This window comes from Ambystoma mexicanum, chromosome 11 (assembly GCF_040938575.1).
Source record: "Ambystoma mexicanum isolate Mex_15411 chromosome 11, UKY_AmexF1_1, whole genome shotgun sequence".
NCBI lineage: Eukaryota > Metazoa > Chordata > Amphibia > Caudata > Ambystomatidae > Ambystoma > Ambystoma mexicanum.
The window spans coordinates 991258438-991285754 of record NC_090934.1 but is presented as its reverse complement, the minus strand read 5'-3'; the positions used below and the strand labels follow the sequence as shown (position 1 = coordinate 991285754).

At 45.6% G+C, this 27317-nt stretch overlaps 1 protein-coding gene across 2 annotated transcripts in view; it reads left to right on the top strand.

Annotated features, from left to right (window-relative positions):
- LOC138504001 (inactive cell surface hyaluronidase CEMIP2-like) overlaps nucleotides 1-27317 on the top strand; it is a 721493-nt gene that overhangs the window by 102504 nt on the left and 591672 nt on the right. For both annotated transcript variants that reach the window (XM_069624166.1, XM_069624167.1), the window contains exon 2: nucleotides 23702-24469. In XM_069624166.1, coding sequence (XP_069480267.1) covers nucleotides 23722-24469 — 748 coding nt within the window. In that variant the 5' untranslated portion in view covers nucleotides 23702-23721. The remainder of the gene's footprint in view (nucleotides 1-23701; nucleotides 24470-27317) is intronic.

Sequence of the window (27317 nt, the reverse complement as noted above, 5' to 3'; positions counted from 1 at the left end):
CAGGAAAGTAGATTTGGGAGCTAGCAAATTAGGAACGAAATTAACTGAAAGTGCATTCTGAGACTGGAAGTCCAAAAAACATTTCTTTTGAAAAATTGAGAGGGGGAAACCCTAAGAGCTATGGGGAGGTAAAGCAGCCGCCGCAGTATCCCCCTTGGCTCCAAGTACACATAAGTGCCAGAGAGATCAAAACAGCCGGTGAGTTGGGAGATATCAATGCAAGACCGGTCTGTGTTGAAGGCAAGGTTGAAAGTGGCAACATTGTATGGTGAGCGCTGGAACGAACATTGTTAAAATGTGTGCAATAAGAGACGCAAGTAAAGTTGAACTGATGATGAGTGATTGAACTTTTTAAATTTAAAAGCAAGATACAATACCTTGGTCAGGGTGGTCCGACACCACGTGCATGCTCAATCGAAGGCCTCTGTAAGGTATCCAGCTGAGAATTGAAGGCCTCTGTAAGGTATTCAGCTGAGAAGTGGCAAAAGTGAACTGAGAAAAAGGTTATATCAAGAAGAGAATGTGTAAGTGTGAATCGAAGTGGTCAGCTCTTCTGTCAACCATTTTGCGACAAGTTTTTCTAGTGTTGCTTTGAGGGGTTTTGCTGGTGCCAGGCAGTCTAGGGACTTAGCTGAAAACCTACTCAGCCATCTGGATTGCCATGTCTGGGGTTTCGATTGGCTCTGTGGTGTTGGGTTGTGTTGATTCTAACAGATCTGTTAAGGACTCCAGGGCTCTTCCAGTTTCTTTTCATGATGGCCCACAGTATTTCCTTTCCAGGGCGGTAAACAGTTTGGAGTTTGATGTAGAATGGTATCAAGTAGTTTATCGCTCCATACAATCAGTGGCGCGGATGTGCATAGTCCTTCTCTGCAGAACATTGAATACAGAGTGTCCCGCATTGTGGGTGGAACCATTTACTATTTGCTTGAAGTGGAGTGTTCTCAGCAGTGTGCAGAGTGAGTTTGCTGAGGTTTTGTTTTGTTTTTCAAACCAGATGTTGAAGTCCCCCAGTATGACTAGGTTGTCATGCTAGGTTGATAGTATGGCGATGGAGACGGCTAGTTCTGTTGTGAAGTTCAGGTTATAGGATGGTGGTCTGTAGATCAGTCGGAAGACTATGTAGGCTTGGTTATTGAGTTTGATCTTGATAGGAGGGATTCACAGTTTTCTGTCGTTTGAGGGGATAGGTGCAGCACAGATGTGCTCTTTGTGCATCATTGCAGTTCCGCCTCCTCTTTGGTTTTCTTTGTTGGTATGTATTCATTTGAAGTTGTCCGGTATGGCTTTGTGCGCAGTGGATTTGTAGTTGTCAGAGAACCAAGTCTCTGTGACAGTGCATCTATGCCTCCCTCATTTAGGAGTTCATTGATTCCTGTTGAGTGTTTTGCCATGGATCTAATGTTGAGCATGCTGTAGTGTAGTTTGTGTATTTTCCATTGTGGGCTGCTGTTTGTTCTTTTGTCTGTCGGAGTCGCTGTGGTGTGGGTCGGGTTTCCATTGCTGGTAGTTCCCACTTGATTGTGCTTGTTGGGAGGGGTTGTTCTTGGGTGGTCTATCTTTTGGTCGAGCAGTCTGATGAGACTAATGGCAGGGTTGTTTGATTTTTGGTTCGTTCTGGTTGGTGAGTTGTGTATCAAGCAAGACTGAAAGCTGGTGGGTACCTGATTTAGTTTTCTGGTGAGCAGGAAACACGGTGACGAACACTGAACTCTGAACAGTGTCTGTGTAAATGTGAGGCTGAAGTACCACCATGCACTCACCAAGCAAGTAATTAAACCCTCAAGAGTAAAGAGGCAGGATGGTTCTCTCCCTACACCCGGATTAACATGGTGTAGAGACAGTGCCAGACACTGAACTGAGGTACCACACTGGAAAAGCACAGGAGCGAGAATAATAAATAGCAAGGAGCAGGCAAGGAGGATGAGACAACAAGGTAACAGGAAGGAGCTCAGAAGTCAAGGAAAAGATGAGAACTGGGAGCAATATGGCAGTAGCCCGAAGCTGGATAGAAACACCCGGAGTAAGGAGTGTAATGGAGAGTAATGAAACAACAAGGAAGTTGAGATGCACCGAGTTGCTAATGCTTTCTGCTTTTTTACTTGTGTGTGAGAATGAGGTTGCTAGGCAACCCTGTGCATAGAGCCGAGCACCTGCATGCGAACGCCCATAGTCTTGCTGACGCCGGCGTTGCAAGTAAGAATATGGTGGCGTCCCTCAGAACAGAGACCATGCTTGTCGCTGCACCAATACGTGGTCAGAGAGTACCACCGCAGCAAAACTGGACCTACGCAGCTAAGGTATGCGCCATGAACAGTGGTAGAAGTGTACCAAAAAAATAACTGGATCTGTGACCTAGGCGGGCAGAAACTTCCAACACACTTTTCAAGGGTTTCAGCCATGCTGTTTGACAGCCAATTGAGTTGAAACAGAGTTCAGTTTAGCTGTAGCTGATAATAGGTGGTAAAGTGGAGAAATGTGCTTTAACTTCACAAAGAACAGTTCCCGAATGGTGAAAATGGTTGGAAAAAGTAGTGAAACTGTCAACAGTCAAAAATAAAAGTGGTCGAACTCATGACATTTGATGGCACCCATCCTTCGCCCCAGGCCTCGGTAATGTAGGGCGTGTTGAAGGTAATGGATTCAAGTTTATCTCTGATTCTTGTTGGTGTATTTTCCATGGTGTTCTCCGGGTTGGGGTGTTTCGTTTTTTGGAATGCTGGGTTCGGTGTCCTGAAGTCATCTACATTTATTTTGCTCATTGCATGTGGGTTTGTTGCTGATTGTCTGTTTTCACTTGCAAAGGAGTTTTATGTGGGAAGGTAGTGAGAGACAGGCATGTTATCAAGATACTACACAGACAAGTGAAACACAGTTTGAAAACCTTTATTCTCAATGGTCAGGATGGTGTAACACCTAACTTGCCTAAACTCTGAGATGGGAATGTTCCCTAATGGGAAGAAAACTAAAGGAATTTGAAGTCCGTCAGTCCAAAACAAAATACTGTCTGTGTCAAAACCTATGCTTGTCCTCACTTTGTTAGAATAATAGGGTTAATGCGATTTGGCCAACTCAGTAGTGTTCAAAATAAAGTTAATATGACAAGGGAGCTTTCTGCAGCTCCCTTCCCCAAGTTTAAGGCACTCAGGATTATAAAGTTCCATGGGTCTCTCAGGTTTCACTTGGCAAAGAAAAGTTCACTTGGCACACAGTTCACTTGGTAACATTTTCACTGTACCTTTTCCTGGTAAGTTCTTAAGGCTCCTTTCTGTGAACCAAGAAGCCCTCTAATTCACACGATCATTCAGCTCCTTGCTTTCATTTGGGCTCCCCTGGTCATGGTGCAGTTGTCAGACTGCACAGTCCACCGATTACAGGTCGCATAACCAGGTGCCTTATCCTTAATAGTGTTCTCGTTTCCTTATGCTGGGGTCTCTGCAGCGGAATCGTACCGAAATGTTACTACTGCGCCCCCGCAGTCACTGCGACTTTGGGGACGCACAAAATACTGACTCCCATTACTGCTCCCAAGCAGAGCGGAGGTTGTGGGGGTGTCCCCTGATCTCTTTGGGTGCAGTGACGTGAGTAGGGGTTGCGGGTGTCCCCTGCTTACCATTGTGGTAAGCGGGAGACAAGAAAGTTAAAAAAGAAAAAAAAGAAAGAAAAGCACCATTCTGCGTCGGCTCCGACCCACGTTAGTGGGGGGAACTGATGCCGCAGGGATAGCAGTGTGTAGGCGACGCACACAGAAGTGTGCCCCGTAAAGATAAGTGGGGTGGGGTGGGGTGGTGAGGGGGTCAGACAGGGGAATGCAGGCCGGGGTACGCAGGCAAAGTGTTCTATTTGATCTCTGCGCCATGCCATACTTAGCATCAACATTTTCGTATGCGCAGTTACGGGCAGCACAGTGATCACATAGATTCCTCTGTAGCCAGGCTGGATCAATCTCCCACCTGGTGGCCACCCCAATGCTTTTCTGGGGTCTCTGCGACCACGGCCAGCAGGGATCAATCTCCCACCTGGTGGCCAGCCCAATGCTTTTCCAACACACGTGTTTGTTGTCAACACTTTTCTATTAGTTTTGGGGGTTTTGCTCCCACTTCATTTCTCACCCAGCTCCCCCTTTTTAGGATCTCTATTCTGCGCTCTTTTGAATGTCCGCGCACAGCTTCCCTCTTTGTAGACACTTCCTTTCTTTACACAGTCATTGAGGAACATATAATCATATGCAACCACAATGCCACTATGTATCCTTGTAATTCCATTAGTCAATTTCACCCAACACATCTCCAGTCTTACGCGTTCAGTGTGCAACATTGTTTCTTGCTCGCTTACTTCAATACACACCGGGCTCTCACTGACCTTCAGTCACCGGTGGTGTTTCCTTCATTCTTGGGTTAATGTCTTTGTTATCTGAGGTCAGGGTCTCCCCACCTACCCCTCAGACACTCCTGGCTTCCTGTTCTAGCCCAGGGGAATGAGCATTTAATTTGAACAAAGTAACAAGGGATCAGTGCACCTCTCGGCGCCCTTCTTTGAACTTTTCGTCTTTGCTAAAAACGGGGGTCGTTGACCACGCTTCTCCCGGATGAATTCTCACACAGACCCTTTGCATCTCTGCATCCCCGTTTCTTCCAGCTGGTCCTGGGCCACCATGGGTCCTCAGCTCTCCTCCCAACTTGCTCTCTTTGCTGATTGCTAGTGTTCCTTTTATACTCGCCTGAAGACTTGATAGGCTGTAGGTGGGCATGGCTGATTTCAATTGCCTGACCTTGCCTGGCCTTGTTAGTGGGACATGGTTTATGAAGATGTTGATGTTCCTCAATCTGCATCTTCTTCGTCACAGTACTTGAGTGATACTTGGGGGTGGGGGAAGAAGGATTCTGTGTCTTAATACATTCTATGAAAGCGGAGGGGGGGGTTGGGTAGGTCACTCTCAAGGAAGGGGGAATACCATGTCTCTGGTCTAGAGGTGTTCTTAGGATAGGAAATTGGTATTGGGTCTTTCACTCTGGTAACCTCGGTAAATGAGGTTAAGAGGGGAGGAAAAGATTGGTTCTCACAGTAGTTTGATATTAGAGGGACAGGAGGATAAATCCAGGTTATATTTGGAAAAAGGGGGTTTTACATTCTCTTGATTTCCTCCGAGTGTGAGTGTTCAACAGAAGATCTTGGGGTAGGGTAGGGCATGCGTGATGATATCCTATGACAGTAGAGGGGAGATAGGATAGATCGGGATTAGGAAAAGGGGATGCGAGATCTCATCTTTGGGCATCCCACTCCTGTTCTTCAAAGACCCTCAATCCCAGTGGTACCCCTTCATAGACTCACTCCTGCGGTCAGAATCTGGCAGTCTTACCCTTTTTTTGGTTACCTGAGGGGAGTCTTAAGCGGGTAAAATGTGAGAACACCCTCCGATTTCTCACAGTAGTGAGAGATGTAGTCCGTGTTTGCTCTATTCTTTGTCTGTATTGTGAGAAATCTGAGGGCATCCTCACATTTAGTCCCCTTGGATCCTCTTCCCAGGTGGTCAGGGAAAGGCCATCACTGTTGGATCCCGACCCTGGGGATGGACAAGCGAGGGAGGATCACTTGGGTGGAGGGTCCTTGGGATTGGAGAGTGGGTGCCCATAGGTGGGACATGGTATCCCACTCTTTCTTAAATTGACCTACCCTCCCTCAGCCGTTACAGGGTATTGCCAATCCTAGCCTAATATTGCCTGTAAGTTCCCACCAAGTACTGAGGAGAGGAAGAAGCGACTAGGAGTAATGCACACTTCCTATTCCAAACACCACTTTTGTACTGGGACAAAGTAGATAGCTGTAATGAGCTGTGAGTGTCAGGCATGTCCCTTTAATTATAGTCAGGCAGGACTAATTGGTCATGCAAACCTGCAGCTTGTCCAGGGGCTGCAGGTGTATAAAACGAGACCAACTCAGCCAGTGAATGAGGAAGGAACACGACAAGGGAAGCCGTGGAGTCGGGAGAGAGGAAACGGTCTTGGTGTCACAGAAGCAGGAGGCAGAGCTGGAGTGACAGTCGTGCTGATGAATGAAGATATGTTTTTAGCAATCCCTAGAATCATAGGTGTCTAAGACATGCATTAGCGGGTGTGTGGAGAAGACACTGGCGTGCAGGTGCACCAAGTAGCAAAGATTGCATAATGGAGGGTGTACGGGAGACAGTGATAGGGATTGCCCCTTGGTCTCTGGAGCAAGGTGAGCTCCTCAATTTTCAAACCCACTTGCTTCATGTGCAGCGGGCTTGACCTCTGAGTTCGTCAGTGAGTGAGCCGCGCGTTTGGAACTTTGAACTAGAAGTGGAGAGGCAACAGTAACTATTAATGGCTTCAAAGATGATCGTGAAACACCGGAGGTCGCCCCAAGTCAATTCCAATTACTGGCCTGACACAATTGTAACACTCGCAAGGGAATGCAAGGGAAAGATTAAGTAAGCAGTGCATTATATTGAAAGGCCAGTGCTGACTAGGCAAAAAAGAGGACTGTGATTCACTCCTGACCAACCCATGAGTTTCCCCGTCACCACTGATATGATGTAACCTTGGGAATTCTATGAAAGCTGTCAAAAGACAGTTAAATGTTGTGAATGAAACTTTATGTTGATAAAACCAGAACTGAAAAATTTCCTTTAAAACTACAGATGTAATATTTTTTAATGCCAACCTAATTGCAACTCTAAAATACAGTGAAACTATATCTAATATTGGTCTGAGGGAAAATGTGAAATAAGCTAAAGTGAGCTTGAACTATACAAAGGAAAAGTGGGTCATGGAGAAAACCCCATAAAGTGGACTTTGTGAATGGATATGATATGGCAAGAAGAGTGTAACAGATGGTGATAAAGACCAGAGGCTAAACAGGAGAAGCCAGGAAAGTGTTGAATTGCACACAAAGCCACGAGATCCACAAAGAGAAATCCAGTAAATGTGAATCTATGCGGGGGTTCCTGGTTGCGCAACCTGTGATGGGTGGACCATGTGGTCTGGCAACTGCGTCTAGACCATAGAGCCCTAAATGATGACAAGCGAAGGACATTGGAAATGAGCCACAAAGAACTGTGAAACAATTGGTAAAGCAAGCCAGAAGGAGGGTCAAATTGACCTATTTTGTGTTGAACATTGAAAGACTGAAACCAGTACACATGATACAGTGACATTTTTGGGAAGGCAACCCTGAGATTTAAGGAATTACAAGTACTGTTTTGGGGAAGCGAACATTGGTAAGACAAACATCTATTGGAACTGTGTTGAACTTGGGATAGGGAGTCCAAGAAGGACTTTAAGCTAGGAACAGCTGAGACTTTAGAACACTATTTTGTGGATTAAGAAGAACCCCATACCTTGTTTATTTCTAGATGTGAAGGTAAGCATAGGTTTTGACACAGACAGACTTTTGATTTGGATTTACAGACACATACGTCCCTTAGTTTTCTTTAAGCAGTAGAAATCCCACCATAGTTATCTGGCAAGTTAGGCATTAAACCATCTTGATACTTAATACAAAATCGTCTTTGAAACTTGAAATCTGTTGTTTGTGTCATTTCTTGATACCATGCCAGTCTCACAGTATCCTTAGTCCATTTGGCTTTGTCTTAACTGGGTTTTTCGGAGGTGTGAAATCTTACTGCTCGGCTCCTTCCTGTGCGTTTAAGATTTCCTTCCTCTTTTTCTGTTTTCCATTCTAGCTTTGTTGTATTTCGTGTGGCGAGGCATGGTGTTTGAGTTGTGGGTTGAATTTCTTGGAGCAGGAGTCCTCTTTGAATTACTTTGCTTCCTGGTCCCTGGGTTTGCTTCTTCCCTATTTGTAGTTTAATTTGTGGATGAGGTGCGAGTTTTGTGGTTAGTTGTCACTTGTAGTTGAAAAAATGGTGGTGTGGGGGCAGGCGCGCGCACCCTTCTGGTTCAGTCATTTACTGGTTTTCCTTTCTGGCTCTGTGTGGTTCTGGTGTCCTTTTGAGGATTGGGGTGGTCCGGGTGTGCAGCTTGTTGATGGTGACTTGTATGGTACTGCTTCAGTCATCTTTTGAAAAATAAAAACATTCTTTGCAAATTTGTGATGAATTGGAAAGTCGCCACAATTCACCAATTTTCTTCAATCTACACTTCGCCCATATCCAGTTTCCCGCTCACAAGTGGACATTCCAGTTTTCCAGTTTCAAATCTTTTATGACGTATTGACGTTTCTTTTCACAACTTCTGAATTGTTATTGGGAAATTTCAGTCGACTCCAGTTCTGTTGGTGAACTGGTTATCTGTGTCTAATGGTGGGGAGGATAGCTCAGTGGGCAACACTCTTGGCTTAGAAGCGCTTAGTGGCTGGACCCTGGCATGAAGCGTGACATTAGAATTCAATTCAGATTTTTTTTTGTTTTAAATGGTGTTGCTTAGCTTCAGTTTAATTTTATTGTTTAACCAGTTAGCGTTTCCCTAGTCTTTCTGCTTGCTCCATGTAGTGCAATATACAGAGACCTATTTGGACAACTCTATCCAGTAAAAACCAGCAGCTACTGCTCCACTGGAATGCTCACCAGATGAAGAGTTCAGGAAAAGGTTAAACGAATGAACTATGGTGCAACTCCATTAAATAACTTTGAAATAATATCGAAAATGGTGAGTCTCTGGAGGAGTTAAATACCAATACTGTATGTCATGCGCCGAATGAAAGTTCTAGAAAAGTGCACTGACAGGGAGGAACATAGAGGAACAAGGCTACAGGCTGATTTCTTCTAGGGTCATGGAAATGTATGGTGTGGCACAAATATCTACTTTCTTATTAAAAAGTTATACAAATAAATATCTATTGTACTGTGTTGACGCCTCCCCGTCCCCCTCCACACACCTTCCATCATATTTAATGTTATTTAATTCACAGCCCATGTGAAATATAAGACGTGCACGAGTCTCTAGAAAAGACGGCGATGTATTTCATGCAAAAGCACAATGCAGCCTGTTACAGTTGCAAATAACTATTTTCAGCAGTGTCATGTTGACCAATGTCGGCCCTGTTTTAAAATGTGGTAGAGTGCAGCTAGGTCCCTGCTCGCTCACTGCCTTGAAGCACAGCGCCGAGTGGCGTCAGCACAAAGGAATGCCATACAGGCTGCACATGGGCAGGGAAAGAAACCCCCCATGCATAGAAAAGCCTGTGCATAATCCAGTTTTAAGCGACAGTTCGCATTGTACTCCTTGGCCTGCTTTTTGCAGTCTCTGGCGACAGGCATTGCCACATCCACTCTCGACTGAAATGAATTAAAATAGAGGGGTTTTGTCCCATATGGATTGTAATAAGCCAATGCAATCTGTTCTTTTCACATAGGTACTGCAAGCCCCTCCACTTGGGTTATATTTCCCTCCCACTCAGGCCCCCTTTCCAGTAATTCTAAAAGCTACACCCCTTAAAATTAAGCCCATTTCCCCTGCGGGCAGCCACATGTTTTAAATGTCTCCTCCCTGACTGCCGTGTCTTAACCTTTACTCCTCTTTGCACTGCAACGTGTATGTCTTCCAAGGCTGTCTCCCCTACACGCCACTTCACATTCCTTCTTTATGCTCAGAGAGTGTGTGTGTGTGTGAATTGCGCACACAAATTAACAGGCATTGCTCACACCTACTGAAATATTTCTCTTCCCTGTGCACTCTGTATATAATATTAGCACGTGGAGATTGTTAATGACCCCCACTCAGCCAATCAGAAGGTTCAGAGTGCACACTCAGCCAATCAGAAGGTTCAGAGTGCAGTCAATATCTACTGGTATTGACTGCCTTCTCAACATTCTGTCTTCAAAAGTAAACCGGAAAACAACAATACAATTTCCAGGCAAGATTTTTTTCGACATGATGCTTCCTCTCTGGGAGGAGATTTTTTTTGCTGAAACATCCTATTTAACCCACCAGATAATAAAACGGGGAAAGATGCATTCGATTTCTTAGAGAGAAATATTTTACTTTTGAATGCCACGTCATTCATGCTCGATTTAAACCCACTTCATTATATCAGAATATCCAAGATTGCAATTTTTAAATGCTTAACCTATGAAGGCAATCTTCCTCAAATACCACATAATATAAACATTTAGCCAACTCAGTTTGCCCATTTGCTTTATTCACTATTAAAGCAACGTTTTTGCTACCCCACGAAAACGCCAAAACATGAAGTTGTGCTAATAGCCTTATAGACCATGGGAGGGGTCATTATGACCTGGGATAATGACCCTTCCCCCAGCTTACAGCCTGGGGCAAACTCCCGGGCCTTAACTTGGCGGCAAGACATTATCATGTAATATTGACCCCTCCCTCAATCTATATAGATGGGTAGCTATTAACTAGGGGATGTATTCCTCTGAAGGATTCAGACTAAAGAGATATCCAATAGTCAGGCTGTCTATGATGTGACTCAGAAACCCTTCTCCACAGTTGATGGCTATACATATATAGTTTGGTGTTGTTTATGGCCCTCTCAGTGCTGTCCCCATGGACCTGCATCGAGGCACAGGAAGCTTTCAAGCTATGGGGAAACCACAGGTAACTTGGGTGGGGACCCCACTCTTACTGCACACTGTTTCTCTCTCATGCCCCTGAATACCAGAAAGAAAACCCCAGCCTCCTGTCTCCCTGACCTGCCTCCCGCAAAGACATGTCTGTATTCCCATACTGTGATGTCACAGCTTTGGGTTATGATTTCCACAATCCTCTGATGTCACAGTAGAGGAATAGAGCATTGGGAAATAGGTTAGTTGCTAATTGCTTCTCTGGAACTCAAAGCGCATTCTCCCCCCTGCACACTAAAGCTGCTCTTCTATTGTTTTTATGGTATCGGGAAATTTTAGCCCCATAAATTATGTCGCCTGTTAGGTTCTGTCCACGGTGTATTTTCCCAACATCACGATGACTCGACTCACACTTTAGGATTTAAATGAGTTTATTTCTAACGGAGAGTTCCCCTCCAGCATCACGGCTCCGATGTCGTTATCTCTGCCCAGCTCTAGAACAGAGCTCGGCAGACACACGTCACCTAGAACCCGAGCCAGTGAAGATTCTAATATAGTAACATTGTCACACAAGTTACATATCATAACATCGCCATACATATAGTTGCCAGGAAATGGCATAGGTGACATTATTTATGGGGATAATTTATGGGGTAAATGGGAGCAGGGGATTGCGGGGGGTGTCCCCCGCAGGCTCGATATGGCAATATCGCCGCAAAAAAAACGCACCATTCTTGTATGTCGAAATTTTTGCTGGGATATTAACACATGGAACTGTTTTTATGTTTCTCTCTCCTGGGTCCCATCCCATTCTTTCTCATCCATTCCTCTCTGACGTATATTCCATCGTCTGCCTATTTCCCTCCTCTCGCGCACACCCTGTAATGCTTCTCTTTTGCCGTCTCGTCTCTACGCTATATTTCTCTTTCAGTCTGGTCCCATTCCTCTCCCTCAACCTTTGAAATGTTCTCTCTTTCATTCTCTCTTCCGCACACTATATTTGTCTGCTTTTTGCTCTCTCAAATTACCTTCCCTGCAGCCATTCTTGACGCCTTCCAGATGGCTGTCGAGCAGCATCGAAGAGTCCGCCAGTGTCTGAGTATGCACACAAAAGCTTTCCTCCCTTCATCTCCACTGCCTTCTCTTTCAGCCCTATCTCCGCTACCTTCTCTTTCCGCCCTCTCTCGGCTGCCCTCTCTTTCCGCCCTCTCTCGGCTGCCCTCTCTTTCCGCCCTCTCTCGGCTGCCCTCTCTTTCCGCCCTCTCTCGGCTGCCTTCTCTTTCAGCCCTCTATCGACTGCCTTCCCTTTGAGCCCTCTCTCCACTGCTTTCTCTTTCCGCCCTCTCTCTGCTGCCATCCCATTCAACCCTCTCTCGGCTGCCTTCCCATTAAGCCCTCTCTCGGCTGCCTTCTCTTTTCGCCCTCTCTCGGCTGCCTTCCCTTTCAGTCCTCTCTCCGCTGCCTTCCCTTTCAGTCCTCTCTCCGCTGCCTTCCTTTTCCGCCCTCTCTCGGCTGCCTTCTCTTTCCACCCTCTCTCGGCTGCCTTCTCTTTCCGCCCTCTCTCGGCTGCCTTCCCTTTCCGCCCTCTCTCGGCTGCCTTCTCTTTCAGCCTTCTCTCTGCTTCCTTCTCTTTCAGCCCTCTCTCCGCTGCCTTCTCTTTCAGCCCTCTCTCCGCTGCCTTCTCTTTCAGCCCTCTCTCCGCAGTCTTCTTTTTCAGCCCTCTCTCCGCTGTCTTCTCTTTCAGCCCTCTCTTCGCTGCCTTCTCTTTCAGCCCTCTCTCCGCTGTCTTCTCTTTCAGCCCTCTCTCGGCTGCCTTCTCTTTCCGCCCTCTCTCGGCTGCCTTCTCTTTCCGCCCTCTCTCGACTGCCTTCTCTTTCCGCCCTCTCTCGGCTGCCTTATCTTTCCGCCCTCTCTCGGCCGCCTTCTCTTTCCGCCCTCTCTCTGCTGCCTTCCCTTTCAGCCCTCTGTCCACTCTTCCTTCTCTTTCAGCCCTCTCTCCGCTCTTCCTTCTCTTTCAGCCCTCTCTCCATTGTCTTCTCTTTCAGCCCTCTCTCCGCTGCCTTCTCTTTCAGCCCTCTCTCCGCTGCCTTCTCTTTCAGCCCTCTCTCTGCTGCCTTCTCTTTCAGCCCTCTCTCTGCTGCCTTCTCTTTCAGCCCTCTCTCCGCTGCCTTCTCTTTCAGCCCTCTCCCCGCTGCCTTCTCTTTCAGCCCTCTCCCCGCTGCCTTCTCTTTCAGCCCTCTCTCCGCTGCCTTCTCTTTCAGCCCTCTCTCCGCTGCCTTCTCTTTCAGCCCTCTCTCCGCTGCCTTCTCTTTCAGCCCTCTCTCCGCTGCCTTCTCTTTCAGCCCTCTCTCCGCTGCCTTCTCTTTCAGCCCTCTCTCCGCTGCCTTCTCTTTCAGCCCTCTCTCCGCTGCCTTCTCTTTCAGCCCTCTCTCCACTGCCTTCTCTTTCAGCCTCTACCTGATGCATTGGATGCCCCCCTTCACTCCTCCTGCTGTGCATTGTGCCCTCCTTTCAATGGTCCCTCTTCAACCATGGGGGCTCTTTACCCTTTAGCAGAGGCGTAGCCAGGATTGTCTAACAAATGGGACCTGAGGCTCCTGTAGTTGGGGCCCACTGCAGTGATATTAACATCTGTACATGCCTGCAGAGCACCGCAGAGTGGGCATTGGCAGACTTTGGGTGGGCCTTGCTTGCTCAGGCCCCTACTGTCACGATCTGAGATCCACGAAGTTAAGTATACCTCTGTTCCCAAGCACTGGTCAGAGATGTATGAAACAACTCGCTGACCAGTTCTTGAGACCACAGGTGGTGGGGACAGGAAACACTGGATCCCGGGTGGCTGCAAGAAAAGTACCAGGTTAGACAAGAAATACTGTATCAACTATAGACAATGTAATTTGTTAATGTTAAAGACACCTACCCGTGGGAAGACCGATGTGGCTTTACACCTATATGTTCCCCCCCTGGGAGTGTGTTGGATGGAAACACCTCGACCAGGGCCCACCTGAGGGATACAGTACTGGGTTTGTGGTACTGAGAGAAAAGAACAATCTGTGGAGATAATCTTGAGATTCGTAATAATCCAGGCAAAGTGAAGTCCAAAGTCACCAAATCCAAGGAGCAAGAAAAGGCAGTCAAAATTCTATGATCCAAAGGTCGCTTCCAAGTACACAAACAATCCGAGGTTAACAAATCCAGAAGGGTATGTCAAAATCAATTCCAGGTTCAAAAGCAGGTCCAAAGTTCTAGAATCCAAGAAGAAAAACCAGGTAATGAGCAACAAATGGCCACGCACCACTTAGAACAGCTGAGAAGCATTTGAAGGGGCGCGTGAGCTGCTTTTATGGCGTACTTCCTGGTTATGTGGGTCATGTGATTTGACCTGGCTTGCCCCTGATTGGGTCTGCATCACGTGACCGATGCGGGAGCGTAGTCTGTAAACACTCCGCGCGTGGTCACGTGAGCGGCCGTGTGGAAGAAAGGTCCAACGGGACCACAGCAAAATGGCTGCCCCCATCCATGCTGTTGTGGTGCCGGCGGCGAAGCGCGACAGCGAGCCGCTGACGAGGGCAGCGGCCTGTGGACAGGCGCAGTGACTCCTGAGGACCGGCGCAGCCCCCAGCAACGTCGGGTTGGACTAGCCAGACTAGCCGTGCCCCGCCGCCGCGAGGTAGGTGTGGGTGCGGGAGGTTCCATGACACCTACCCTGTCTACACCTCTGCCCTTTTAACGTCTCTCCCTCTCGCTCCAATGCTTTTTTTGTTCATTCCTCCGTTATAAATTTCGTTATTTACCAATTGTGTTCCTTTCTCAGGTAGACTGTAACACTTGTCTTTCATTCTTCTGTGTTGATTTGTCATTGCGCTTCCTGTCATCCCTCCCATATTTTGTGCCAGTTCTCCCCTCCTATCCTTTCCTGTGCTTCATTTCCTTGTCTGCCACTTTCTCCCCGGCAAGGTGTATATAGATCACTCTATACAGCTTACTAGCCACCAGGGACTGGGCTTGTCCGGCTGCTGCACAGTGTTCCTCCCAGAGGTCTTTTAAGGAGTGATTCTGCAAGCTTGCTATCCCCCCAAGAAATATGCTGAGAGATCAGTTTCCAGGAATCCTTGGTAAGGGTCACCAGCGCCAGGGAACCTGGAGCAGTTCGCGTATAGCTTGATCATTGGTGTATCCTGCAAACCCACAGTGTTCACGGACAGCAGGGATAGAAGAGCTGTTGCTGCGGTCTGCAACCTTTGTCTCTCCTGATGTTTTGGACTACAACTCGCATCAGCCGTAGCCAGTATAGTCAATGGTAAGGAATCATGGGAGTGGTCGTCCAAAACATCTGGAGAGCCACAGGTTGCAGATCCCTGATTATTGTTGCCTGACAGAACGAAGAGAGGGTAGGACTGTGTGTATCGTGCTGCCTGTCCGCCATCATTGCAGAGTCCCTGGAAAATCTGCACGACGTTGGTACACTCTGAACCATGCTAGGGAATGACAGAATTCCAAGAATTCGCTGCACACCACAAACTCTTTTAAAACCTCCCCAACCCTCATTACAGACATTAAAGACTATCAAGTAAGTAACTAATATTGAAGCAATTCTAATAATATACTGCTGAGAGAGATTAAAGGAGCACAAAGCTATAACTAATCCGGTTTGAGAATTTACAAAAGGGACAGGGAATATCCTAATGGAGATAACGTTAGGAACACTGCCCCAGCCTGGGGACTGTAAAAGAGGCTGGAAAGATGCAGATAGGAGAGCATCCTGGTGGAGAACAGTGTTACTGCTCACGTTCCCATGAACCCAAGCAGAGGGTCACGACAGTCCAATCCAGGAAAGGACTGTTATTTGGAGAAGTCCAAGCACTGTTTGGGAGAAGATGTAAGAGACACGCATCCTGGGCCACGCCCACGTCGATTCTGGAAGACGGCGCTTAACAGAACGAGGACGAATTTCCTATGCTTCGAGCACCTGGAAGACTCAGTAGCCGCGTGTGTTTCCTAGACCAGCAAGACTAGTTGCTCCTTCAAAGGTACGGCTTCCCGCCGTCCAGTGGATTCTCCACAGTGCACAGTGACACCCAGACTAGGACTTCGGGATAAGTGCTTTTCAGACAGCATAGCGGCTAATGTGCCCTGTCCTGCAGCACCAAGCAGTAAAGACTTCATTTTTCTGCACAATTATTGTCATGACAGTGTCCCCCGGTGAACTGCATAAAGTGACAACTTAGACCATCAATCACGTGGACTGACAAAGTTCTTTCTTTTGGATGCATCTGTAGTAGAAAATACCTTTGGCAAATTTACCTCACGCTATGGTTTGCATTTCTTTATTGATAGCATGGAACTTTAAAGCACTCAGTAGAGGGGCTTTCCTTTTTTCGTCTATCATAGCTCACAGCACTGTAGGCGCTACACAGTGTGTAATTTGCTGACATAGACTTGACTACCTTGACAGTTCCCTGACGAATTTCCCCACACTTGGTTTATACCCTTTTTTTGTTTGTTGGAAAGAAACATGTTGGATGAGTTTGTATTGAGAAGGGTGTGTATGTAGCATTTTGAGTGAGAGAATGAAATCTTTTTTGGAAAAACCTTGTCTGTTTGGCTAAACAGCTGCGTATTTGCACAAGCGCACAACACTATTTGTGAATACCTCAGACCATAGAGGGCTGTTACGTTATCTAGCCCCTTACACCTACAAGACTTACTGTCTGTTCTATGTTTTGCACTGCTGTTGGTTTATTGTTATTGAAGAACAGGAGGGGCAGAGTACAGTGGAAGTATACCACACTGCTCCTTTTTCCAGAATTATTTTCTGTTAGTACAAGATTAATAGTGTATTGTGTTCTTCTTTGTTTTTACATCTGTTTTTACATGTGATTAAAAACTATATATTTTTTTAGTCTGTTGGCACTGCCTGTTAATTTAATGAAATAAGGGGCAGACTACCATCCAATAGCATTGTTTGGTCCTGTGGTTACCTGTGAGAAATGGAATCGAGATGCCCGTTTGACCCTCGTGTTGCTTCCTAAAGGTTGTTGACCTTTCTGAGGGTTGGTTGAATACGGGTTTTCCTTTCCATTCTACCTCCTTTTTTTGTGTTGTTGGTGCAAGAGACCCACCTGGAGGTGGTCCAGGCCTGGAGACAATGGAAGGAGTAAGTGACCAGGCCTGCTTGCACCACCTTGAGGGAATTGGAAGTCCTAAGCCTGAGGCTATTTGCCAGCAACCCCAAAGTAATAAGCAAGACAGAGGTGGGGGTTTGGGAAACTCTCTACCAGCACGAACACAGCCCATTGACTTGTTCTTGTGTGTATGACCCTTGGGATGGTCTCAACCAAGTCTTAAGCTCACTGTTCTGTTCTTGATTAATAATAAGCAAGGCCTGATCCGTGGCACGAGAGTGTCATCATATCAGCTGCCTGACAAGGAACTTGAGTGCTGGAGAAATGCTAATTTCTACAGTTGTGAAACCTGAAGACCCCAAGGTCCAGAAGGGACCTGCTGTAAATCCTGAGATAGCCAAGGTCCTGGCAAGATGCACCCCTCCCGTAGTTCCTGCATACCTATTATCCGGGTCCTCTGGCCAACCAGTGTAGCATGGGAAACTGACGTCTGTTTGGGCCCCACATATGAGCGTTGAGGAAAACCACCCCCAGTTACTTTTCTGAACAAGAATCCGAGCTAGCAAATGGGAGCAATCTCCCAACATCACGAGAAGGGACCACCCATGTATCGGTGGGTCTCCAACCTATACGTTAGCAGGAGCTACTTGTAGTTAACGGCCAATAGGTGGGAATTACTGGCGAGAGCTGCTCGGGTGGTGATATCCATGAGTATGAGCATTTGTACTAAGATTATTTTGTTCCATTTCTTTGTTCTTTATATACAAAAAGGAAAATGTGCATTTATCATATCAACTTCAAAAACATCTTTATTTCCTTCCTTTAAAAAAAAGTCTCCTAATAATTGTCAAAAAATATCAGAATGTAGGAATCATATCGGGACGTTCAATGTGAAGGCTGCCACTGCTCGCTATCCTCCAGTGCACAGGTATTTGGTGTGCAGCTTTAAACAGCACTCAGATGCTGTCAGATAGGATCAAAGATGTTTTGATTTCAGGAAGTTCATCTGCAAAAGGTATATTTGCAGAACCAGAAAGTCATAGTGCAGATACCCTACTTGCCATACTGCTTGCACCTAACTGCACACCTGACATGGCAGACATACATTCAGGACTGTTTTTAAATATTTTACAACATGCTGTCACTGGAGTCACTGTGTCCTACACAATTGCAACATCTGTAAAAGTGCATTTGTTTTTCATCAAATAATTAGCAACTTTGAAGGATGCCTCTGTAGCAGCATTTGCACTGCAGCATTTAGTTTACCTACTTTTTCGGATCGCAGACATCTTCCTTAGGGAAAATAATTTTCATAGTTTGTGTATGTTATTGCAAAATGCCCATCAACGGTCTGCTGTTTTGCCCACTGTAAATTGGGCACCGTAGATTAAAGATGCACATTTCCTTTTTATGCTGGAAGAAAAAAGAATTTGGTTTCCCACTCTGGGTGGAAATGGGCAACGTTTACCTTTTTGTTGGATGGTGCAGCCACATCTTCCTCCAGGATTTCAACAAGGGTAGTTTGTGTCTTTTTTGGGTCTGCATGTGCAAAAACAATCTGGGGAGTATTTCAATCAATGTATTCTACCATTTATTATATTTTTTAAATTGGCACATACCACATTTTGCTTTGTCAAAATAAAATCCTCGGCCAGTTTAGCACATCCCCAATTCATGAACATTGCTCATGAACATTGCTCACATGCCAAGTCACAGCATTCATCAAGGGAAATGAGGCCACATCTACTTTGTTGCCTACCCATTAATGTTTTTTATGTCAAAATAATTGGAAAGATTAAAAAAAAATCACGTTATATGCAAAAAGTGTAAAATCACAGAGCTAAAATAATAGTTTTGTAGAGATGACTTGAAATCTGCACAAATCATATAACGACCCAACCATACAATGTACAAATCATTAAATAAAAATGTTGAGCAAAGAGAGTATGGTTGTAGCGAGGGGTGACTATTTCATACTGGGTAGTGACCTGGCACCCATATGCCCTTCATGAAGGTGGCAGTAACGCAGAACAGCTCACAGGATCACCTCCTCTGCATGTGGGAATAATGCAGTTAATTCTGATGCATGACCAATGCCATGCCTGGATTGCACGTGTAGCTCCCTCAGACATATGGGAATTTTCCATGTGTTAGAGAATTACTTGTAAATTGGATGGTGTTTTGTCCGATTGTTAACAAAAATACTGCACATAAATTGCACCATTTCAACCCAGTATTGAAAGGCTGAAAACTCCCTGCCAGAAGTTAAACATGTTCATTAAGGTTCCTCGCATATCTCTGTAAATCTCCCCATTTGTGTACATAGCCTAAAGGGGATCAACCCTATTAATTGTTCTCCCATCCCATGGCTCTCCTCTGTGTTCTCTCCCTGTATTCACTACTCTGTTTTATACAGTCTTCCGTTCCTAAGTAACTAGGTTTAAGCTATATTAATCCTATACATATCAAAGTATATAAGTGCAAACCACTACTCACTTTTCCCACCTAATTACTACATTTGTATTCTTGTTTTGTAAAACAAAGGATGAAACAGAACTATCAAATCATGTTTTTAAGTCCTGGCATTAATGGCACATGTGACTTTAAATTCCTGTTTAGTTTTTTTAAATGTAGTGGCAGGCACAGGAATGCAGTCCGCTAGTAGTTTTCCACATTTACATAAGTGTAAAATTGCTGTTAGCGGTTGAATTCTTATATTGGGGCATGCATAGAGGTGGGCTCCTCCATATCACAGCAAATTCCATCCAGTTGGGGCTACTGCTAAAAATGGAGAACTGTGTATCTTCAATTTTAAAAGAAATTGCAGTTTGACCAACACTTAACGCTAGATGTATCTTTTTTCCTTGCAAGCGGGACACAGATGGTCTTTTTTTCTACACACACCCACAATCACACTCAGCAAAAAATGATTACACCTGTAGCTTTATTTACCCATTCTGATTGGAAGCCTACAAATATTAGCATTCAAAGTAATGGTAACTGAAATGCATCTAAATAAACACAGTGAGACTGAAACCATCACAGCCTCAGCTTTGTTACACATAGCATGCATATTTGTGCACCACTTCCCTTTTTAATCAGCCATCCTTTGCACCTCTTGGTGACAAAGGTCACAACACACATTTCCTATTTGCTGTTGTTATTCATATATAGCTCCTTGTTGTGACACTGCCCAAGCCCTTCGAGCCCCAATGCAGCCTCTACCCCTCTCGCCGTGCACACAGCTTTTGACTGTTGCACGGAGAGGATATTGAAGTAGCAGGGAAAGAGGCCCGGGGACTTAAGACCCCAAAATAAACACAGTGTGCTCATTTTGGTGTCTGACGAAAACAGCTACTGGGAAGTGCCAGGAGAGATACCAGTAGCTCACGATCTACTGGATGGAGACCCTGGGACTACAGAACATTTATCCAACCAGTGCACTGCTAATAAGTTATTCTGTTACCACCTAACTCGAGTGTTAAGCGCATCATTGCTCTGCCATACCACACTATGTATTGGCATCCTTACTTTTAATCCCCTATGTATAGCACTCTGTTGCTTCCCAGCTAGGTGCATGCCTTATAAATCCCATACATGCTGCCAGGCCTCAAGTCAAGGGTACATGCTGGTGGACGGAGACCCCCCACTTTTTCAGAGGGAAGCTTGATATTCTAATTTCTGGTGAGGCCACATTCAATTGGTATGTTAATGACTTCCCCCACTTTTTCTTTTAGGACTGACACCTGCATGCAGTATTCATTTCTTATATTAACGTGCTAGCACAATGTGCGACGCCATTGTATGCTGTCATTCTCTTTCCTCTATTGCATAACACTAAAGAGTGTTGTTGCTTGCTTAAGCTCTCCCATAGGCTAGGGTATGTTTCCCATTGCTCTCCTCCACAAATTATAATCTCACCATGCGAGTTCCATGTCTCCCTGCGGGTGAGAGGCTGCAGAGACTTGCTTGCCCAATACAGCGAACTTCAACACCGCTGAAGTCGTCTCTGACTCACTGGTAATCCTTTGCAGAGTACACCCTCGATCCCCTTTTGATTTGAGTTCATCAGTGCCTCCTTGTGTGGCACACCTCACACACCCTCACAGTCGTGGCCATACAGAAGGGAGGCCAGCTATGGGCATCCAGTAGGTTTTACTGTGCTTGGCCTTCAGGCAACTTGCACGGTTGCTTCTTGAGCTTTGTATAGTAGACGCTGTACTTGTGTAAGTGTAGTTTTGTATCATAGGATTCATGCTCCTGTAACTTGGATGAAGGGGTAAGGGGGCCTGAAGAGTAGCTCCTCCCCACCTGTGCCCTAGTACCTATTGAATTGTGCCCCACCTCTCGCTTTCAAACTTCGCCCTCAGGCCCACCCTATTAGTCGCACGGCAGGTCTTAATACGACTAAGATGTCGTCTATTTTATGCCCTTTATTTCTTTGTCCTTTATACTACGTATCTGCTTTACCTACTCTGTACAAGTGCCGGGATACCTTTTGGGTCTGTGTGCTACATGAATGCAATAAATAAATAATGAATGCCGTGCTTAACTTCTTTGGGGCTCATTTTAGATCTCTTTGGCTTTCTGGGATGGGATGTGATTCTGTAACCATGGGATGCAATGCAGGGATCGTCATTAGTGCAGGGGTATATGTGCACCTGGCCTGGGGTTAGCGTCTGCACGTTGGTGTTAGAGACCAAGGCCTAAATCCAGTTGTGGTGGCTTGACACGTCGAGACGCAATTTGGTCTTTCTGACAATATACCCCTCAAGAGTACAAAAGGACAGATTGAGGTGAGTATTGCCCGAAAATGTTTGTACACCCTGGTACTCAGACAGCTGGCTGCAAGAAAAAGTAACCAAGCATTAACATTTGGCTAGAGGTACTGTTATCTCAAAATAAGATGAAGAACAGATACTCACAAGCAAGAAACTCAAAATGGGACTGAATGTTTCCGAACTAGATTGGTGAGTACCCTAAAACAAGAAATGCAACAATTACCGGAAGGACAGTGGTGGAAGGGAACAAAGCATGAACCAAAGTGAATGTGCTTACCAATTGAGTGGACAGGTGACAAACAGCAGTTGAATTCTGATGAATGAGGCGGTAGTCCTGGAAACCCAATGTCCTGTTTCCTATTCCCGCCGGCATGAGGACGCCTAACGAGTCATCTGATCCTTGCGCCATTGCGCTGATGTTCTTTGATCCTTGCGCCGATGCGTGACAGTTCTTTATGTTCCTTAAAAGTCTTTAAGCAGAAAAACGGAGGATGAAGAAATTACTGTAGCTGGAATAATCCAAAAGGCTTTGGCAAGCAGGTAAGACGTGAAGAGGACCAAGCAGTCCATGGTTGTTTCCAAGGTAAGTAGTTAACAGGTAAGACTTGAAGAATGATGCAAATGCAGTCCGTGGCCGTTCCGGGTCTGTAATGAGCAGGTAAGACTTGTGGGAGGAGACAATGCAGTCCGTGGCCGTTCCGGGTCTGTAATGAGCAGGTAAGACTTGTGGGAGGAGACAATGCAGTCCGTGGATGTTCCGGGTCTAGTAATGAGCAGGTAAGACTTATGGGAAGAGACGAGGCAGTCCGGGGACTTTCCGGGTCTAGTAATGAGCAGGTAAGACTTGTGGGAAGAGATGATGCAGTCCGTGGATGTTCCGGGTCTAGTAATGAGCAGGTAAGACTTATGGGAAGAGACGAGGCAGTCCGCCAACGTTCCGGGTCTAGTAATGAGCAGGTAAGACTTGTGGGAGGAGACGATGCAGTCCGTGGATGTTCCGGGTCTAGTAATGAGCAGGTAAGACTTGTGGGAGGAGACGATGCAGTCCGTGGACGTTCCGGGTCTAGTAATGAGCAGGTAAGACTTATGGGAAGAGACGAGGCAGTCCGCGGACATTCCGGGTCTAGTAATGAGCAGGTAAGACTTGTGGGAAGAGACAATGCAGTCCGTGGATGTTCGGGGTCTAACAATGGGCAGGTAAAATGAAGGCAATAGACAAGAACCATGCAAGAAGTCACGTAGAAAAACAAAGAGTCGAGGAACCAGGAGACAGAGTAACAAGATGCGTAGCTTAAGAGTTTTTACAAATTCAGAAGCACCGCTATGCACGGGGTGGGGCTTAAATGCTGGTCAGGTCACCGCGCAAATGCAAAAGGTGCCAGCGTCTCCACGGCAACCCATAACGTTTCCTGAAAGCATGTAAACAAACGAACCATGATTCTGAGGAGTTACAGAGCGCCCTGCTTTGGAGTGAGAGCCGTTCACTCTACTGTGTGTTCTGGAATGTTTGCATTTACGCGGAACTTCTTTATGATCATATGCAGAACCATCTAGTGGAACCCTGACAGTTGGTTGACCTGTTTCATGTACATTGGCAGCAGTGGTTCTTACTCCTGGGCTGGTATGAAGAACGCTTCGCCCTATGATCAGCAGAACTCCATTTCACCTTCGCTCAGCTCCCTTTTAACCTTCCCTCGTCCAGGGGTCACTGTTTCCAGCTCTTGTGCCTTTGGCCCTTTTTTCGGCATTGATGTTTGCTTTTGTCTGTTTGGGTAAATGCAAGTTCACAGTGTTCGGTTTGATTGGCAGAGGTGCACGTTTATATCAGTGCTCTGTTTTAAGTGTTCACTGCTGCAATCAGTGTGGGTCTTATTCCAAGTTGGGCGGTCCGGTAAAACCTTGCCAGTATTCGTGGATACCGGCACTTTACCAGACAGCCTGACTACTGGTTTGCTGGTGGGGCACCTGGTTTACCACCAGCTAAAAGCTGGAGGGAACCCAGGCACCCTACCGGCAAACAAAGCCTCCATTACTGGCATCGGCATTGCTGGTAACAACGGCAAATCCCCTCTTGGAGAACGGTAACGACATTGCACTGTATCCTAGCGCCTCTTCTACCAGGACACCGGCAAACTCAGAATGAGGCGGAGTACCTTTGCATCATGCATTATTGATACATATGCTTTTTCATCATGCTGCTTTTTTGGGTAAAGTCATAGACGTGAAGCTATATGTTCATTTTTCATTTTATTCTACATTTCATGATGATTATCTTTTGTTTTTTGCAGGTTTAAAGGCAGGCTCTAAGATGTGCTACGTTTCTCGAAGGGCCCTGCCATCCCATCATGCGCAATCCTTGCAGTCAAATTCACGACACCACCAGCGACCCACAGTCCGCCATTCTAATCAACCCGTCCCCCAGTGCCCTTTGCAGATCAACTTGCAACATCCTTTGCAATCCCACTGGCAGCATCCCTGGCAGTCCAGCTACCAGCATTCCTTTCAATCCAAAAGGCTGCGTTGTTTGCAACTAAACTCTCTGCACCCCCAGCATCCTCCTCAGTGGAACTCCCATCTTTCTTTGCAAAGTAATTCGGCGCAACTGAAGGTATCCACCTCCCAGCATCCTTTGCAGTCCAACTCCCTGGATTCTTTGCAATTCAACTGCAAGCAACTGAGGCTACCCTACTCCCGGCATCCGTCGCGGTCAAACTTACAAGACCCTTTGCCGACCCATTGGCATGGGTCTTTAACGCGGCCATTGCTAGACGATTTGCCCCCGTGCTCCCAACATCCTCTGCCACAGCAAATCCTGCCCACCCAGCAGCCCTCCACAGCGGACTCTGACTCCAAAAGTGTGTTCAGCCATTGCACCACGAGTTTAAGTACGTGTTTAATGTGCACCAAACCAGACAGTAGGTTTCAACAAATCCACACCTGTTACTCGACCAAGAGGCCGATGGAGAGGACGCCGATCAGCCGCGGCGCCTTGGTGCTCGCGTTAACGGGACTGGTGCTGTTCTGCTGCCAAGCATCTCAAGCCAGTGCTCTCAACTGTTAGTAAGCCAAGTCTTCTATTCCTGCATTAGTGGAGGTTGCGGGGGTAATGTGGGGCTGCAAAGCCTAGTTTATGGTGGCTCTTATAGAGTTGAAGATGGAATTAAGCTCTCACTGTGTATATTCTGTCCCAAGAGGCGGCGTTGAAAGGTTTCCTCCACAGAATTGGGTGGATTATATTGACCATAATTCTACCTTATTTGAACCTAATGGTGAAAATAGATCATTTGAGTGGTAAATTATTTCTGCTGTGCAGTTCTAATTCCCTCCATGATTTTTGGGAACTCTTCAGTATAGTCATCGGTAGAGTCTCCAACGTGGACACCGCCGTCTGACATGGATTAACTCTGCTTTGGGCAATGAACTTTTAGTGATGCGGTATCCATAAAACAAAGCACTGTGATTGATGTTGCGGGTGTGATTTAGTGATGAGTGCCCAAAAAACATGGATTGAATTAGAACTGCATAGCAGAAGTGATGAGTCACTGAAACTATATCCTTTCACCATTACATGCACATAAGATGAAAGTATAGCCAATATACGGATGCTCAGTAAATCACTTTGTCAAAGAAATGTACCATTTGTCCTGATGAATGCAAGAAATCTTAGTATTCTAGAAACCGGTCGACCCTTTTTTGGTTGACCCGTAATGAGGAACCTGTCTTTTAAATTGCTTGACTGGCTCATTGGTATTCATAGCTTTCCATCACATACACCCTCCAGGGTAGCAGAATAACCCAGTTCAGTCTAACAGAGACTCTATGGGGTTGTAAAATTGCTTTCTTTTTGTGGACATTTCATGGTTTTGGGAATTTTCTTTTTATTGGTTGTGGGTATGGTATCACATATTTGAAAGGTGATATGCTCGACTTCCTAGGTTTGCAGATGGATTAAAGTAAAAGATTAGCCACCTCTTGACATCAGAAATGTACAGGAGTGACATTGGTATTTTGGCCTGGGGGGTAGAGGACATTTCACCTTGGGAGTATGAGACCCACTCACCAATAAGCCTAGCGACATGACTTCAGGGCCCTCTTGACACTGTTCAATGTGAGTTTGCTAGTTTCAGTGGGGCCTTGGGGACTAGACACCCAATTTCATGAAACAATAGCACAATCACAACACTGCACTGGTGAACAATGATTAATGATTGCAACATTTGTTTGATTATTAGCCTTATCATTTAAGACATTGTTTATTTATTTGTCAAGCGCGCCGGAACCTTAGGTAACTGGGCGCCTCAGCATACAAGATTACTTCAAGCTTAGTTACAGAATGAGGACAAGTACACATAGAAAGGCAATACATAATCAACAGGTCTAACTAGTGGATATACAAAAAGAGTACATAAATATGCATAGGGGTAGGTTCAAAGGGTACAGGAGTCAAACGATCACAGGTATTGCACCCATAATGCTCAACAAACCATCTCTACAGCTGTTTTCACTTCAAAATGCAAAACTTCATTGAACCTGGGAGCAAAATATGGTTCGACCTTCTTAGAGTGAACCAACTTGGTAAATCTAATCTCTGAAGCTCTACAGCCCTTATGCTCACTTGGATAAAAGGAAAAGTCACTGTTTCCTCCATTTTTCTCATCTTACACTTTTATCTATTAATTATAAAATATATTGTTATTGAGATATGAACGCGAGATGATTTGTAACAAGCAACTTTCTTTCACTTAAGGCTTTGCTCTGAATTGTTCTTAACGATTTAAAAATGATAGAAATGATCTTTAAAAGGGTGTCTTTATTCGAAATAACTAGACCTTTTTGCTGCCAGGTTTCCTTATGATGCCCATATTGAGTGAGCGATTGCAGGGTATAAATACTTTCCAGGTATGTTACACAGGTTTCTGAGAATATTACTTGCTTTAAATAGTGGACATAATTGTACTCCCAAATGTGCTGTCACAGGCCCGATCCCATTCAATCGGGTTTCAGAGCAGAATGCCTGTCAGACCTTGCACATTAAAGCCTGCAAATGTTATGCTAACATGGTTTACATTTGCTCTTATTGACCCCAGGCCCAACCTATGCTGTTTATTTTTTTTTGGGTAATCCTCTTGAATACCACAGTGACCTGTTGGCACTGGTGCCCCATAGGAGAAGGATGTGAGATTGCAGCAACAAGGTGAACTGCATGATCATGCTCTTTAGGCATGAGTAGCTATGATGAAAGAGCCATCTCTTGATTTGTTTCTGGAAAGTATGATGATTTACAGCAGTGTTATCAAGGTGCACATTCCACGAATTTGCTGCTATCCCAGAGAATATTCCCTATTTGGTCTTCTGGTAAATCAAGGGGTGGTTCTAAGCAGAGTGCTAGCTCATCTAGGGTTGCCAACAGAGGCATAATAATGGAATGTCGAGTTCCGAAAGGATGGGTTGAGTTGATGAGTTGCCCAATGGAACACGTACAGCACATCTATCTATATATATAAAATGCTTAGGTATGTTTCCATACTCGGCTGATGCAATTGATCAGTGTTAGGTTGCCCTCTGCTGTCCAAATGGCAAAGTGCACCTCTGTGTGCCCTTCCACTTCAACAACAGCTATCATTTTAACAAACAGAATGAGCACGGTTCTGCACAGCCACCTTTAACTAACACTATCGCAAACATTCAGAATAATGTCAAGTTACTTCTTTGAACCCCCAATTCTCTTCACACAGGGTACACCGGTTCCAGCGTCAATAACAGTTAATTATCGGCTCAACATTTCAGTCTCTAATCAGCAAAATGCTGTAGGGCGAATGTCTCCTCATGAGCTTAAACTGAAAGTAGGTGCTGTAATTATGCTACTATGCAATCTTATGCCATCGCAGTTACTCTGCATTGGAT